The 18,535-nt window shown below is 32.4% G+C and overlaps 1 protein-coding gene across 3 annotated transcripts in view; it reads right to left on the reverse strand.

Annotated features, from left to right (window-relative positions):
- kn (EBF transcription factor knot) overlaps window positions 1–18,535 on the reverse strand; it is a 148,975-nt gene that overhangs the window by 84,364 nt on the left and 46,076 nt on the right. For all 3 annotated transcript variants that reach the window (XM_076402513.1, XM_076402515.1, XM_076402514.1), the window contains exons 6-7: window positions 5,522–5,595; window positions 1,407–1,475 (exon numbers count right to left, since the gene is read on the reverse strand). In XM_076402513.1, the coding sequence (XP_076258628.1) occupies window positions 1,407–1,475; window positions 5,522–5,595 (143 nt within the window). The remainder of the gene's footprint in view (window positions 1–1,406; window positions 1,476–5,521; window positions 5,596–18,535) is intronic.

Here is an 18,535-nt window from a genome sequence, read left to right on the forward strand (position 1 = left end):
ATTGTAAAATAATTTATTCAGTGTCAAAATATCTTCCATACTGTTATCCTTCGAAATATAAATAATAGCATGCATCAATAAAATAAAACCGCCATCTATTTTATTACATTTCTACCTAATAAATTTAATATTTTTATGCAGTACTTTCATAACTTTTTGACTTAAAAATGGCCTTTATTGAAAAAAAAAAACTCGTAATACAATAGTTTTTCAGCTCTTTCGCATATTTTTTGCCAACATGATAATATATTATTTAAAGAACAATTTATTTTTGCATTTAAAAACGATGCCAGATCAATCTGAAATAGTAATCAGAAGGGCTCATGTCTGGTGAAAATTATGGGTGTGACAGAACTTTTCATTTAAACTGCAACAGCGTATATTTCACAACCCTTGCAACATGTGGCTCAGTGTTGTGATCCAAGTGTATAACATTGGGTCTTTTTTTTGTAACAATACGTTAATCTATTTCTTCAACCAACTGTTAATCTACCTGTAGGTAACTTGAGAGTTCGAGCTGTGTTCTCGCCCAAAAAGTTTTGCAATTCACTGTCCTCGAGTTTATTTTACGCTCTTTATCAATGACATCAACATTTCCACTTGCAAGTAATTTAAACCAAATCCAACAATTGAAACATAATGAAACAGCATCGATATAAGTTTCAGAAAGAGTTTAATGGAGATTGATACCAGATTTATTCAAATCAAACAACTAAATTAATGTATGTTGAAAATGTTATTTTAAGCGTTTCTTAACTGGCGTCAGTATACACCGAATAATTCAATGATATCAATTGAGTAACTGTTATTTTATATAGAGACCTGTCAAATATACCGAGTTTATGAGTTACATTATATCGTTTGACAGTCCTTTACATTAATAATTCGTATTTTCACCAACAGATATCGCTGATTAATATACATGCAAGCACCTAATATAAACTATATATTATTAACAATTAAGAATATGAATTTAATAATGATGAATATATATCAATAAGAAATAAAAATAATTGGTCAGCGATAGAGTGACGTAATAATTTTGAAAAAATCTCATTGATGCATTTTCTCTCGAAAATATCGTTGCTGATTCACGGTCACACATAAGACGATTCCGCTCCTCCACCACTACGTCACCCCATCTCCAGGGACGCCATTTTGTATCCCCAGAGCCGTTCTCCCCCTTGTCGTTTACCACCGGTCCGACTCGCCCCCGTCACCCTCTCGGCCGGGACGGTCCCCATTTCGCCGTGTCCCCAGCCCCACTCGCTATCAGCAAAGGAAGTAAATTGCAATGGACTTGGCCAATACGATATGTTCGAGAATAGTTTACAATTTTTTCTTGTTTTTTCCTTCTATGATTTCTTTATGAACACCGTTTCTTTCTCGGAGTAGACAACACTTACCTATCAATTATCACAGGGTCTGAAGGGGTTTCGTTGCGGTTTCCGCAACTTTTTTTGTCACAACATCGACTGAAACAAAAGAAAAAATAATTATTTATATTGAAGACAAAGCGACTGTTAGAGAAGGCTGTAAAATTATTAATATTTATATTTACCACAATACTACTAAGAAATTATTTTCCTAGAATAAGATTATTACTGATAACGTTGAACATTTTTGAGAATTTATACATAAAGTGCAAGACTATAAACTCACTGAATTACAACCAATATATTCAGCAGTTCCCTAAGGCAGATTCAATACTGTATCTACTATACACAACCAATCTATCGATCACAAAAATAATTACTGTGCCAAAAAATATGCCGACAATATAACCAGGTCAACATCCCATGAAGATCTAATAACAGCATTAAAGAACATCCAAAAACGCCTTGTTAAATAACAGCTGTTCCTCAATATGTGGCGTATTAAAGCAAATGAAATAAAATCTACCCATGTATATGCTGTTGATGCTATATATCTTAGTATGCATCTAGACCGATGCTTAATTTAGAAGAAACACATACTTGCTAAACGAAAACAATTACATTATATCAAATGTATTGAATTATCGAGCGCAAATCCAAATTATCATTAGATAACAGAGTTATACGAATCAATACTTAAGCCTATTTGGTCATTTGGAATCAAACTATGGGGTACTGCTTGCAGTTCTAATATACTATACAACAAACAAACCAATCTAACCACCATATAAATGTCCAAAAAAGTGTTGCCAGTGTATCTAATTAAGTGATACAATGCGATATCGCTCTAAAACAAATAATCATAGTCAGTTTGTAGTAATCAAGTTCGTAGATTAAAGCGTTTATCACTATGTGATCTGATTAGAGGACACATATATACTTTATAATAACATTTAAGATAAGACTAACTAATTAATTTAATATTTTACACAAGAAATCAATTAATAAAATGATTTTCTACATTTCATGTATATAATATAATCATATGAAATGCTTAGTACATATGGGGCTGATTGTTGAACTACTAAAAGTAAGAAAAATAAAACATATTATTTTTAGGACATACATTTTTCTTTTGTGTTAACATTATTTTATTTCAATTTTCATAAATAAAATAGAATCAAAGGCTTTTAAAGAATTTCTTGATATGTGAGAATAGTTAGAAGTAAATGAGACCTGAATATGGCCCATATTGCAACAATTCATTTTTAAATTAATTTTTTGTGATGATTTTCTGAACTATCAGAAAGGGCAAGTCGCCTTGATACAAAATTATTTTCTTCTACAAAACGGATAACTTACAATTACAATTAGGTGTGCGTTAGACTAGAAGTATACGGTTTCACAGTCCAGGTACTAGATCATAATATTCTAAAGCGAATTTGCGAAATCACCCATTATGCTTAGATGCATTTGGTTCCTAAATAGGATTGAAAGCCTAGTATGAATATAGGAAAAAAGAGAAAAAGATATTAACAGTTCTTTATATTGTATGACCCCCTAAACTAAAGAAATATAAATACACAATCCTTTCCATGCCATGGAAAATCGTCGAGAGTGTCGCGCGAGAACTGACAAAAGCCGAAAGCGCCTTGGGAAATATTCCTCACTTCATTTTCTTGTAAACAAACTAAGTGAGGCGGGCTTTTGACAAATTGTTTTATGCCTCTTAAGTTGAGCGGTACACACACGCGAAACTAAGCGAAAACCTGGTAGGATAGACAACCGTGTGCGCTGCCTTGCGGAAAATTACCTTTCGATTTGGTGGAAGGAAGAGGCGGCACCAAGAAAAAAAAACACGGGAGGAGAGGAAAATTAAGTCGGTTCATTTTTCTTTTCTTTTATTATTATTCCGGCGCCCAATGTAGGTGGAAAAAATCAGTTTGTTGGTTATTGTTTTAGGAGAAAATTGTTTAAATTTTTTAATGGAATTTGTGGTACAACAAGTTGTTATGAATAGATTTTAGAATATTAAAAACATGACGATCCTGTTATTATGTTATACTAATTTATTTTCGACCGGCTGAGGCTTTTGAAAAGTTTAAATTTTCTGCATTCGCATCGGGATTTTTTGCCATAAAACTTGGACGATACGAGTGATGAGGAATATATATAGCAAAAATAGAAAGGCGATACCAAGGTTGCAGGGATGAAGGGTTGAGGAGTAATTACTGTTGAATCCTAATGCGTGAAGCACATTCCAAACGGTATGAAATACTGAGATCAGCCTCTGCTCTTTTGTAATCTATAGTTTTTACTTGAATAGGAGGCCGTTAAAGGTCAAAATTATAAAAATAATTAATTGGATATTTTGAAATCGAGAACCACTTAAAACAAATGGGCTCCTGATTTTGATTCAACTCCTCAATTTACCTCATAAACAATTTTTGATTGCCCAGCTCCAAGACCGTGTCGACGAATGAAAATGAAACTAAAGTTATGAAACATCAAAATTTTGGCGTGAAAAAATTAAATTTCCGCCACTATGCCATCACGATATTTTTTTCATTTTCTCCCAAAATAAAAGGAATGTAGCTCATCTCGGGAGGGATATCGGAGGGTCTTCCTCGCTCCCTCCTGCAACGCATTTGCCCGTAGCCTTTAGATTCAACAAAACTATTTAAATATTTATTCCAATAAGACTCGGTCTGATCCCGACCAACCCCTCTCGCCGGCTCGACACGATGGCCAGTATACCCTAAACATTTTTCATCCCCGTTATTTTACCCGGTGTGTTCGTTCCTGCTTAAGGAGGCTGGCGGTGAAGGTCGCAGCAGTAGTAAATATCGTTTTTGCTCATATTACACCTTAGAAAATGTATTTCCATGTAATATTACAATGAAAACAAGGAGATTTTATTAATTGCTATTAGTGAAGGTGATACTAGAGTTATTTTATTGAATTGTTAAAACGTAGGCATTTTGTTAATTTTTTTTTGGTTATTCTATGAATTGACTATGAATTAGATAAACCGACCTAATTACCGAAAAGAAGCTTGATACTTGATGTCAATATGAATTAAGAGCAAAAATATTATTGACGGTAAAAACTTAATAACTAATACGAGGATAATGAGTGAAAATTATTGTGGATGAAGTCCGGAGAAGTTTTTCAAACGCTTTTGAAGATCAAATTGACATGAAGTAAAGTGATGCAAGGTATTTCGCGGGTTTAGAAAGGTATTTTTCATGGCAAGCAGCTTAAAGCTACTAATGCGATTAAAAAAAGACTATTGAAAAAGCCGCCAGGATTTATCAATAAGAATGGCGTTGTTTTTCATCATAACAACTCTAGACTATAAACATATTTGGTTATTAAATAAAAATTGAGTGAGATTGGCTATTAAATTTGATACATCTGCTGCATAACTCGGACCTCGCTTCATCCGATTACCATTTGTTTCAATCTCTGCAGAAATCTCTTAATGATGTAAAGTTCGTTTTAAATAAGGCTTATGAAAATCACTTAGATCAGTTTTTCTGTAGGTAGGAATTGCAGTTTTATAAAAAAAATAGATCGAGGCCACCAATCGGAACGGCCCATATTTTATTCATCTATATTTTAACAAAGACGAATAAATTCGCTTTGAACATTTGATAGGATCTCTATTCAGTAAAATCCATTCTTATACAATCCATCTTACATAAAATAAATAACAATCATTAATTGTTTTTTTTATAAATACACAAAATAATATATTAAATCAGAAGCCAAAGCATACTTCGGTGCAAAAAGGAAATGATAAGTTGGTTTTTAACTCGCAATCAATCGCATGACTTAAAATTCTGACCAAAGCAAAAAATATTATATTGTAAGAAAAGTAATTTAACCTAATTATTATATTGTAAGAAAAGTAACTAATGGAGTTAAACCAACTTTTAAATTTAGTGGTGACAACGATATTATACTCATGTTCACGTACTTGGAACAAAATTTTATAAGACTTAATCTTAATAAGCTAGGTCCAGAACAAAATATAAAGGTAAAAAGGACAAACAGTAAGTCTACGAAAATAAATCTTAATGGGGTACATGTTTATACTACTAGAAACTATTTGATTAACGTAAAGAATTGTTATTACTAACCTGCACATAATCTCATGAGTTAAAAGCACCCTACACATTTCTGGATTTTTATCTTGTCCTTCATAGATGATAGCCTGTAAAGAAAGAAAAAATATTAAATAAATATATGTAAAAATATAATGTAAATATATATATATATATATATAATTAAATTTTAGAGGCAATATTTGAAATAAAATATTCAATATGGTTTAATATAATTTTGTTAAATGCAAATAATATAATATATAAAATTCGGTATATATATTACAAAATACTGGCGACAATTTCAACGATATTAATTTGGAAGTGATGTAGATTTCGCGTTTTGATATTTAGCGTTATAATTTAGCCAACGCGTGGTTCCAGAATGAATAATTTTGTTTTATATACTTATAGAAAATGTCTCTAAGGTTGCCAGTTACTAGTGTTATAGTTGTGGCTTTTAATAAGAAGCATTGAATGTTTCGTCTGCTTTTTTAATAATAGTCATTTCCTTGGGACATGTCCCAGTTTATTTTTTATGATTTATTATCTTATCAGCAATTGTATCTCAACTTCAGAGAAGTTAAAAATCAGGCAGATTTAGTAATCCAGTGTGGTTGGCTATAGCAAAGTTAAAAACTTTTTAGTGGCTCTTAAGTGTTAATCAAGAATTAGTTTGATGAATTATTCAACAGTATATTGTTTCTAATAAAATATGGCTTGATAATTCAATTGTTTCTACGTTCCATCCGAAAATATCAAGGTTTGTTTCTCTTTGTCAGTTTGGCATGTATTACATTCTACATTAGATATGCTTAATACAATCTTAATTTACAAAGTAATTTATTACTACTGTTCTGTTGTACTTGCATTAATAGACAAGGCAAGCACAAGACTAATACATCGGTTTGTATTTCCCAAATTAAAATAAAACTAAACTACTTAAGTTAAAGTTAAGAATACAGCAATTTTTTGCTGCATTGCTTCCACGTTGCTGTGGTTTAGCACCAATAAGCTTTTTAATTGATTGAATTGTTCATTTGATGCAATATTTGCAATATCGAAATAAAATAATTGCCAATTTAATAGTATCAAAGTCTAACTTTACCATTCTTCATTCTAACTCATTAATTAAGAAGGCTCATAAAATATCAAGCAAAATTTAAAATAAAATATGACTTACTTATTTATAAAACAAAAAACAAAATAATGTGTAAATAATTTTTCGATTCAATACTTCCTGCTACCGCTAGATACCCCACCACCAGAATAAAATAATTTTTAGACAAATTCTATCTTGCGCTAAAGCGCACAACGCAAAAATACCATTTATCATAATTCCGCGTCGAATGTTCTACAGTGAAAAGTAATTTAAATTTATAATGACATAAATATGACAATTTTCACTGTGGAGGTAAATAATTTTGAATATTTTATTGGCTCATTTTAATAATTATGACTGGAAAACTGTCCATTTCCATTAAAAGCGATATTTGCCCGAGATAACTCCTCCCAAAAAAAACAGCTCCCTCCATATAAACAGATAATGATTTATTAATTATAGAAAATTAACTATTAGACAATGAATAATTAATATGTTGCATTACGATATTATTATTATCCCGTTGTTACCCGTTGATTTCAGTCGGATCTTTTAAATTTTAAAGATTTAAAAGCAGCTTAGCTTACGAGGATTTGTGAATCATTGACGGTAATATTATTCATACCGAATTTAAAATAAATTATATTTAAGGAGTTGTTTATTTAGAGTGATAAAAAGATATCAACCCTCTATAAAATCCTTTTTAAACTGGCACCTGAATTCTTGTTGCATTGTTATCTAATCTACGGTCTTCTCAAACCATATAGTCATATTAGTATTAGTATTGTATTTGCCTTTATTTTGATCAGCGATATCTATTGGTAAAAATACGATGTATCATTATAAGCAACTGTTAAATATTTTAACTTAAAAGTCTATGATTATTGGAATGTTTCTACTTAAAATAACAATTTTCCATTTCCATACGGTCGCTAAAAATGGAAATATTAAATTTGCATATTCGACATTCATTACTATTGTTTTTTTATTTGAAGAAATGTGCCTCAGGAGAAGCCTATCAAACAGTTCTTGAAGCTTATGGTGACAGTGCTCTGGCATATTGAAATCGTATGTTTTGGTTTTAACGATTTAAAAGTGGTGTCAGTCTTTACCTAGAAGTTTAATGCACTAGATAAAATAACTGGAACTGACTAATCCATCATTGTCTAGAAGCTGGTGAACCTCAACATTGATGAGCTAATACAGCGTCTGTTCATGTCTTTGGACATAGCCCTCGATAATGTTATTTTACCGATAATACTCGCAGTACCATGTTTTGGAATTCCACACTGGTTTCAAATCTTGTTGGTAAAGAAGAAGCTTATTGTATATTGACGGGACTAAATAGCTATTCAATGACCAGTAAATTTTATTGTAATTTAGCTCGAGTCTTTCACTCTTTCTCTTAATATGTCGCTTCCACCTTAGTTTAACAACAAGGATATTGACATATTTGCATAAGGGCCTAGTTGCTGATATAGACTAGCCCTAGTGTATAGCAGAAAAAGGACAGATGAAAATATACTGTTTTGTGGCACACCCGCATGTATTTTTCTCAAATTATAATAGGCACCTTCTCGTTTGACTTGTTGAGGATGTCTGAATATTAGTCAGGGAAAAGCGTATATATATTGAGGATGTTTGAATATTAGTCAAGGAAAAGCCTACGTATATACGTAAAAAATTGCAGAACAAATTTTGTAATTGTATTTTCTTCTAGCAATTTCTCTATAACATTAGAAAAATTCTGGGAACCTGATCAATCGAGGAACCAAATTGTTTCGTGTAACCAAATGGATTGGTTTGGTTGGTTTCAATGAGTCGTTTAATCCTTTTCAATACAAGTTTTTTATCTGGACATTATTGGCAATAGTGTAATATTGAATAAAATGACCGCCGTAGTGTTGCAAAAAAGATCAGTAATAACGAATAACAGTGGCAGTCAACCTCTTGCAAGACAACGCTGGCCACACGTTGCAAAAGTTGCGGAGCAAACAATGTTGTAGCATGAATGGAAATGTCTGCTAGTTATTCAGATCGATGCACTATTTAACCTTTTTTTAAAGTAATTTAATTTCTGCGGAATGTTCAATTAATATCAACTTAAAAAATACACTGAATTAGCTTGTAAATAAAGAGCGAACTTAAATTTAAATATTACACAATCTCGAAGTATCTAAAGTAAAACAAAATCATTTGAGTCGTCCACGTAGAAGCCAAAAAATCGCATGTCCATCGGTATGAAAACAAGAGAAAAATAATGATGATGATTACTTTTCGGGGCACTTTTTCTAGGTCTAATTATTGGGACGTCTACTTTTGCTTCCATTACCTAATTAAAAAAAGGACCGATAACAATCTAGTACAAACATGCAAAGATGCATGTGTCGACTTATTTTTCTTTGTATCTACTAATTTTTATGAATAGAATAATTATTAGATTATACTACCGATGTTTGTTTGTTCTTTTGTTTGTTCCTGGTCGCGGTAACCAGGAAACATTACAATTATGTTATCATATTATCGGGGAATAATGACTATTTTGGGTACGTCTCTGTTAATTAACTATTGATCGATGAACAAGTTTACTTTTCATTCGATTGTTTTTATTTAAAACTAATTTATTCATTATATTAGTATACTACATCGTATTAAAAGTTCAAAATGGATGGTCGCTTTTATTTATAAATAATAGATGACATAATAGGGTTGTTGCGAAATGTATATACGTTTTCAAAGATATCGTAATCATGCCACATCCTCCAGATTCGCCAGATATAGTCCAAGTATTAAAAAAGACTTTGAAGGAATACCATCTACAATCAATGATGAATTTTATTATTATTCATTTAGTGAATGAAACTCATTATTTTTTATTTAGTTTATCTTGATAGTTATTATGTCTTATTTTGATTGGATTTTTCGATTTTCTCCCTCTCGATGTTTGTTCTATCTTTTGAATGTTAAAACTTTGTGCATTGAACTTTCAACGGAAAATAATCTTAAAATATACCTGATTAATGATAATCAAATACTTGTTGTATTAGAAGAGGATCCATGGACAAATACTTGATAAAATTTGATTGATAAAATGGTATACAAATATTTACTCCATTGCTCTTTACAATTTTTACAAATCAAATATGTAAAAATAATTTTACATAGTTCAAAATTAAAGAGTTCTCTTGACATTAATATAATCTAGGAATTATATCTGTCCTTTTTTTCCTAAAGAAAATTATATATATATATATATATATATATATATATATATATATATATATATAATAATAATAAAATACTATGAAACATATTTGGGATCGTTATTCTACTCCTCTCTTGACACTGCCAATTTGAAATTATTTAAAATAAACAATTATCTCAGTCTGCTATCATGAACAGAAAAATAGTTGAAGCGTACTTTTGACTGAAATGGTAATTACAATTATCAGTTGTTAGTTTTTCGAGTATCGGCTATTTCAACTGTTTTGCGACTATCAACTGTTTTCAGTTAATAGTTCCCAATGCTAATATATTAATCCTCTATTGAAAATACCCTTTCTGCTACAGAGCACTGAAATACAACTAAAAATAGGTCTTGGGTATTCTCGTATGCGTATTAAAAATACAAATTTATTCAACTAAAAAGAAAAAGTAAACTTAATTTAGTCTAAAAAATTTGTAACCTTCAAGTTTTTTGAGCAAAGCTGGAAACTCAGCTTTTAGGTTATGGAGGTTACTATTTTTTTTTATTAATCAATCACCATTATCTTTTGATCAAAGAGAAGACTGTTCTAAAAGTCTTTGAGATTGATTTACAATCCGACTCGGCGTTAACGTTACGACTTCTCCCGCAAACCATCCTCCCTACTTACCCCCGTATAATCCGAACAAAGTTCCGATCCTTAAATAAAACTTTCCGATCGTCGCGACCTCACCAACTATCCCATTTCGACCCTCAAATACGGGCATAATTACCTCATAGATGGGCCCGAAATCCCCGGATTTGGCCCCCCTAAGTCACGGACATAAGGGGGGATTAAAGTATTTGGCTTTAGAACAGTTGATAGATTTTTGTTTAATTGAATATGCGCGCTAGTGTCCCGTCGCTTTCGGGGGCGGGATTTGGCGGGATTACCGTTTAGGTTGTAAGCAAAAGAGCAACATGTGTGCCCTGGGACGGATGTTAAGGACATGGGGATATCGGCCGATAGAATAAATAATTGATATTCTTACATAAAAATTGTATATATATATATATATATATATATATATATATATATATATATATATATATATATATATATATATATTTGCTTTTATTTATATTTTGTATATATATATATATATATATATATATATATATATATAGCCATTCTAAGAGCCATTATATGTTCTGGCAATGACGTAGTACTCTTACTAGTAGACTAGTAGTGAAATAAGTAGTAAATTGTATAAATAAAGCACTAAATCAAAACTCCAGAATCTCCAGGTTTCGACGAAATATCGACTACCGAATTAAAAATAGACCTAACCGTTCTCATCAAGTCCTACCTATCGGACAGATCTTTCCAGGTAAAGATCAGGAAAACACTTTCCAGTCGAGAACAAATCGACGTTGGCGTACCTCAAGGTTGCCCACTGGCCCCCGCCTTATTTAAATTCTTTATTTCAGATCTGCCGAGAAAAGAGCACGTTGATTTCGCGTTTTACGCTAACGACACTGCTTTCTTCACGGCCTCCAGTTTGAAGTTACAATTCAAGAACTTTTACACAAGCATCTAGATCATGCGGTCAATTGGTTGAAATTCAATCCCCTGAAAACCCAGGCTCTCATATTCCATAAGAAGCGTTACGCATTGCGCGTCTTAATTGCGCAACCTAAGATCGACACCGCAACAATTCCATGGCTGGATAACCTCACGTACCTTGGTCTCTACTTCGACCGACGGTTCGGTTGGCATTCCCAAAACCTGAAAGGCAAACCTGCTATCTTCACTGATCGGCCCTTCTATCAGACTTTCCATCTCCATCAAATGCTTATATTACAAGATGTTAATTCGGTCCGTACTCCTCTACGAATCTAGTGTTTACTTCTAGTTTGTTACACCCAACCAGGTGAACTGGCTTCAAGTTTGCCAAAATAAGCTCCTTAGGGGAATGTTAAACGCTCCATGGTTTGTCAGAAATAATCAAATTCACCGGGAAATTGACACTCCAAAAATCAAACACTTCATATGTCAATCGTTACGCAAACAACAACTCAGCTCATGTTAGTTTGAAAACGCGCTTGTTTGCGAGCTGGCGGACATGCTGGTAGCTTATCACCACGTTACCGCTAATCTCCCCCCATTTCCAGGCCAAAACGACTTTACCCATTGGTGTAGTCATAACTTCTGCCCCCATATGACAGTATCCAGTCGTGTGTTAACTCAAGTTCGCAAATCAATAGTTAGTTTCACTATCTGTTATTTCGTCGGGTCCTCGTGCCCAATAACGGCTGTCACCTCGTATCTCACACTCTATTGAAAATACATTTAATTTCTCTTAGACAGTGTATCCAGGATAGGAATATATCAATTCACTATAAGCATATATGGTTATAAATTACTACAATACTATTTTATAAATGGGGAGAACAATATTACGCCAGTCTTAAGAAGAAACACTAATTTTCGAAAAGATTATTAAAAATTTATAAATGGTTTCATAACTATTTATTAAATCTTCAAAAGATGTAAAGCGTTGCTGAGACAGGTCACTGCTCATGTATCGGAACAAATAGTAGTCCGAAGAAGCAAGGTCTGGAGAATACGGCGGGTTTGGCATCACTTCTCATTTTAACATTTCTAAGTATGCTTTCGCGGGTTTTACAACACGTGATCGAACTTTGTCAGGCTGAAGAATAATACTCTTGTATCTTTGCTTGTATTCCGCACGTTTTGCGTGCATTTCTTGGCTCAAGTGCATCAAGTGTAGTCGATAGCGATGTCCATTGTTGGTTTCATTGAAATAATCGTTTTCCTTTTTTTTTTGAGGTCCAGAATGCTCTCTGTTTTCAGTATCAAAATTATCACTTTTGAAACGTCTAAACCAGTATTCGCATATTGAAATCGATAGAGCATTGTTGTCGTAAGCTTCATACAGTATTCGATGACCTTCAGCATGACTTTTCATTGAAATTGAAATAAAGAAGTAAAACTTCTGACAAATTCCGTTTATTCGATATAAATTCAGACGTTTTAAATACAATGAAAAATTATATTGTTCACACGTCGACTAAATTATACATATTATACGCATATATCACATAAAATTACAAACAATTAAATGGTAAAACTATATGAGCGTGTATTTGAATCTGCATAAGATATGTAAAACAACGACAAAATGAAGTGAAAGCGCATAAACACGAATTGAGAATATGCTTGAAAATGTTGTCTAGCTGGAGGGTTGTTTGATTAGGTTCGTCTACGCAATAACTTCCTGGTCCCGCGATGCCATAAAATAAGTTGCGCAATTTTAAGTCTCCAGGAAAATATCGTTCAATTCTCGGGGGTTCGTTCATTTCCTCCGAAAATGACTTGGACTCTGTGGGATTGTGACGACGCCGGATCCTATGGGGGTATCTTTCGTAGCCCAGAAGGATTGTTAAAGGTACTCCCATGGGAATTTTTACTATATTTTTTTAAATATTGGTCATTAGGGCATTAGATCATTGAGGTAAATACTTTTTTACCAGAATATTGGTCCACCCAATAATAGAGAGATTTGTTCTTGTGTTAACATTTTCTGGTCAACGTTTTCAAGGCTAATTTTGATATTATTTTGGTTTATAAAAATTGGTTTTAGTAGAACTTTATCGACTTTAAAATAAGAAAATAAAATACATCGGAAATATAAACTACATTTTGGACAAAATCACGAAAAATTCATCTTCCCGCTTTTTGGAATATTTGGAAGAATTCATTGCCAAGTGCTACTGCTTTAGATTACATTCGAGGCAACAATTATTAGTATAGCAAATAACGCCTGGGAGTAACACAAGCGGCAGTATTGTTTTTGCCAACAGGGCAGTGATGAGATCAACCACATATATTAAAATGGACTTACAGAAGCAAAAATTTACCATCCTTGCAGGCGATCCAAATATATAAATGTGTTCATAGATTATAATAGAATATTGAGTCTGCAATAATCATAATAAACCTGCAGAAAGATTTTTTTATTTATAGGTTTTATTAATTCCACAATAAGAAGCTGCTTGCCTGATAGTACATTTAGAAATGTTGTCTTCAAGAAAATAAATTATTGTTTTACTCATTTAATAGGACATTAGTAGCAATTTAGGACTAGTTTGACCCTCCTTACCTAACATGTATTGTATTATCTAATTTATATTTCAAATACATGATTAAAAATATTTGTAATTTGTATTTTCTTTATAGTCAGGCTTTTTATCCAGTTTTGATATTTTACCTTATTTACAGTGATCGATTTTGTCATCTGATTTTTCTATCTCTAAATATCAAACGTAGCATGTATTTTGTTGGATAAAAAAACACAAAAGTATTTTCGGCAAGAAATGTTACCAGTTTGTCTATAAAAAATAAGGTTTTATATATAGTATTATTGAGCTATTGCATTCTTGGGCATTTATGGCTTTGGTCCTTTGATTTGAAGAGATCTGTTGTCAAAGTCGATTAAACACATTCAGAATTTTATTGTGATACCGCTCCATCACATTCAAATGATCTGTTTTCGTTTCAATTATTTAAAACAGCTTGGAGGGTCAACAGTTTCGAAAACAGTGTATCACATACTTATTGGAGAAAAACTGAAACTTTCAAAGAACTTTCATAAAACTTAGCTGTTGATGTATCACTCTTTCCAGAAGTTTACAGGCAACGAGAAACAACCAAAAGGAGAACAATGGTTATTCAGTTAATTCAACACCTTTTGTTCAAAATATGTTGGTAGTTCTCATTTATTTATCTGAACCAAACGATCGTGCTTTACGAGTTTGTTTAAACGTGTGGCATTCCGCTAACCACGTGTCCCTCCAAACAATCACAAGACCGATATTTAAGTGGAGATTTCTCTGCATTTAGTTCAGCGCCATATGGAAGTGGTTTTCTAGTATAATTAGTGTATTAGGACATTTTTTAATATCCTTATGAAGAAGAGTTGAAATTTAATGGAAGAGGTAAACCATCTACCTCTAGAGGTGAAATCTGATGCAAGTGGAAGAAAAGTTATACTCGTAAATTTAATAAAGATATTTATAAAATCAATGGGTTTACACTTTTCTTTTCGAACTATTTTGGAGATTATTGAAGTAGATTTTCTGAGAATAAACTCTTCCTTAATTTAATTTTATTCCAGACTTGGTAAACAAAGATTGTAAAAAATGGTTGCAGAACACTAAATAGTGAATAGTTAAACACCACCTTTTCTAAAGTTTTTGATACCAAACTATCTAGGAGAAACGTTAAAGGAGACTAGACAGTTATTAGAAATCGTGGAAAGAACAGCCTTGACAACATCTGAGGCCGAAAGGTGTTTCTTAACACTAAATCGTATCAAAAGGTTTCTCAAAAATTCTAAGACCGAAGATCTTATCAGCTATTTCCAGGCTATCTATTGAAAATCAGTTTATCCTCGAAATAGAAAATATTAATGACAAACTGATTACCAAGTTTGTGAATAAAAAAGAAGGTAGGATGGACTTAATTTATAAATAATGTAGTTTTCTTTGCAAAAATTGCAGAACACCTTAAAATTTATCAGAAGTCGCCAGTGTAAATGAGATTGTAAATGTAAATGAGAATGGAAGAACGACTTTTGTGAATAAATAGCTTAACGTCAAAATTAAATATTGTTTTGTATTGGTTTTCATTGATCACTTTATTATTCTACATCTCCATTCGTAACAAAAAAAAACTTAATGGTATAATACAAAACCGGGCGTCCAATTAACACGTCCGTTAAACACCACCTCTTCTAAAGTTGATAGCAGACAATCTAGGAGACACGTTAACGGAGAAGAGACAATTATTAGAAATCGTGGAAACAGCTGCCGTGACAACATCAGAGGCCGAAAGATGTTTCTCAACACTAAAACGCATCAAAAGGTTTCTCAAAAATTTCAATGACCGAAGATCTTTTAACAGCTATGTGCATGCTATCTATTGAAAATCAGTTTATCCTCGAAATAGAAAACATTACTGACAAAGTGATTACCAAATTTGCGAACAGAAGTGAACGTAGGATGGACTTAATTTATAAAAAGTGGTAGTTTTTTTTGCAAAAATTGCAGAACACCTTCAGGAACCGCCAGTGTAAATGATTACAGAAATAGAATGGAAGAACGACTTTTGTAAATAAATAGCTTAACGTCAAAATTAAATATTGTTTTGTATTGATTTCCATTGGTTTGTGTCTTATTCTGCCATCTTCGCTCGTAACAAAAAAAAACTTAATGGTATAACACAAAACCGGACGTCCAATTTTGTTGCAATTCCATATTTGAAGTAGACCTCAGACCAATAATTTTGTATGACTTACATGTCTTTGTCTCTGAGCAAAATAATGAATGTTCGATACAAATTCAAACCAAACTAACTGGATAGAAGATCATTTGGATCATGGTAATTACACATCTAACCATCGAGTTGTATTTCCATTATTAAGCGGTAGTTGGTGTTCATCCCGTCTCGACTATAGTCGCATCTACATGTTCTCAACTCGAACGTGATGTCTTCAGGTCAATCGAGCGCACTCGGCTCCGGTAATCGGTTAAATCGTCACCAAGATTACGTCGAACTCATGGCGAAACGTATCTTAAATGACCAGAGAAGTTTTATGAAACATTCCCCTGGGAATAGTCGTCCTTATCGCGTAACTGAGGGTGTCCTGTTAGGCGTAATACCGTTGCGGCTATCTCGCGTATTTAAATTAATTTGTTCAGGGCCTTGTGCATATTCATAAAAGTATATCAATGCTCTCTGGAGAGGTTCAACGAGGCCCACTATAGCTGAAAACCGGCCGGAGTTAATTTGTTTAAAATATAGTTATCTGTCGTGTTTTTACGTTCTTATACAAGACACATTTATTTTAAAAGTAATCATTTTGTTAATCATTATCATCAATCATTATATATATATATATATATATATATTGTTAATCAATCATAATGCTAATTATAGAATTATGTGTATAAAATGATTCTAGTTTAATTATTATAAAACATTATACTGTTGTGTTTTAAGGTTATTAAATTTATGTGAAATCTAATGTATCTAAACTATATTAGCTTTCAGAAATGAGCCTTGATATGAAAGCATAACGTCAAGTATTCCGGCAAGCGTGTGACATAGTAGGCCTAAACATCAGATATGAAAACATTTTAAGGGCAATACGCCCTTACAATTCGGACTGAAGATACTGCGTTTAAGGGTATTAATTATGGCATAAATTTGCAAAAATTAAGCATAATATAACACGCAAGTAGATTAGTCGAAATAAAATGAAATGCGAATGTAATTGCAGCTCTTATTCCTTTTAGTGTAATTGAATATATATTTTTATAAGGGCTCAGCGAAAGGGTATTTTCGAAACGGGGAAAAAAAGGAATCCAATTCCCTTTGTGAATCTTGAAACGACGCTAATGATCGAATGATAATGTCAAAAAGAGAATACGGTTCAATTTTGAAATATTTCTGTAGCTGTTACTGAGTGTTTCCATTAGTCCTATAATGATGATGAAGTTGATCAATATTTCTGTATTGGTATATATTTATTTGGTTTATTTTATTGAGCCAATAATATTCATCCATGTTTCAGTGGAATTCTCAACTGTTGTAGTAGTATGAGAACCATTTCGTCGCTTTATTCAATATGGCTAACAAAAATTAATGAATTGGTGTTTTCTCTACAAAATACAGTTGTCTTCCATTTATTCAGTGTCTACAGACGCTAATCATGGAATAGTCAGAATTGTATTTCCGATATCAGAAATGATCCAGAACGAGAGAAAATTACTATCACACGAAATGCTATTAGGAACCGTTTCCACATAGGGATATCAATGATTGTCAGGCAGAATAAAAGAAGTTATCAGGAATCTATCGATCTTCAGTAATATCGATGTCAATAGAACAACTTGAATGACCTATTGTTGCATAAAAGACTAGCAATAAGGAATAGCATTACTCAAAGTTGTTCTCTTACATGAAAACCGTCTGTCACACGTTGCAAAAGCTGTGAAGGATATACTGCTGCACCCCTAATAGATTCTACAGCACCCAGCATACTCCACAGACATAGCGCCTTGTGAATTACCAATTGTATAAGTAGATTCAGCATGGCTTGTCTGAAACCAACATTCTTCTTTCGACATGATATCACCATATTGCCAGAAAGATAGGAAATAGTTGTAGAAATAATATAAAATAGCTTAATTAACATATATTGTAGCAATTTTTCTCAATAGATGGCTTCATAAGCATATATTCAAGATTCAAGATAAGTGGTGTTCTTTTATGATTTTGAGTACTCTCTCAAAAACTTTTCAATCATCAAGTAATACTGAATTTTTGCAGTCTTGTTAGAAAAATATTTATGTCAAATTTTTGATAAATCTACTGTTTATCCCTAATGATTCATTCCCAAAAATGCCGAGAATTAACGAAACCTTACGTTAGATTCAGCTATGAAGGGATGAGTTCCGAAATACTTGTTTGATTGATAACATAGTAAAAGTTTTCATTCACAACAACTTCATTGAAAATGTATTTTTAACGAACCAAACAGTTAAACACATTTTATGCACAGACATCTTATATGGATGGAAATATAGTCCTGTTTAGGTAATTAGCGATATTAAACCAAGTAGAAGCTCAACAATTAAAGGGTAATGAGCATCACGTAAGATGACGTAACCGTAT

The sequence above is a fragment of the Rhynchophorus ferrugineus genome, unplaced genomic scaffold (genome assembly GCF_030347505.1).
Source record: "Rhynchophorus ferrugineus isolate W39M unplaced genomic scaffold, kcgeb_rfMv2 rfM4, whole genome shotgun sequence".
NCBI classification, from domain to species: Eukaryota; Metazoa; Arthropoda; class Insecta; order Coleoptera; family Curculionidae; genus Rhynchophorus; species Rhynchophorus ferrugineus.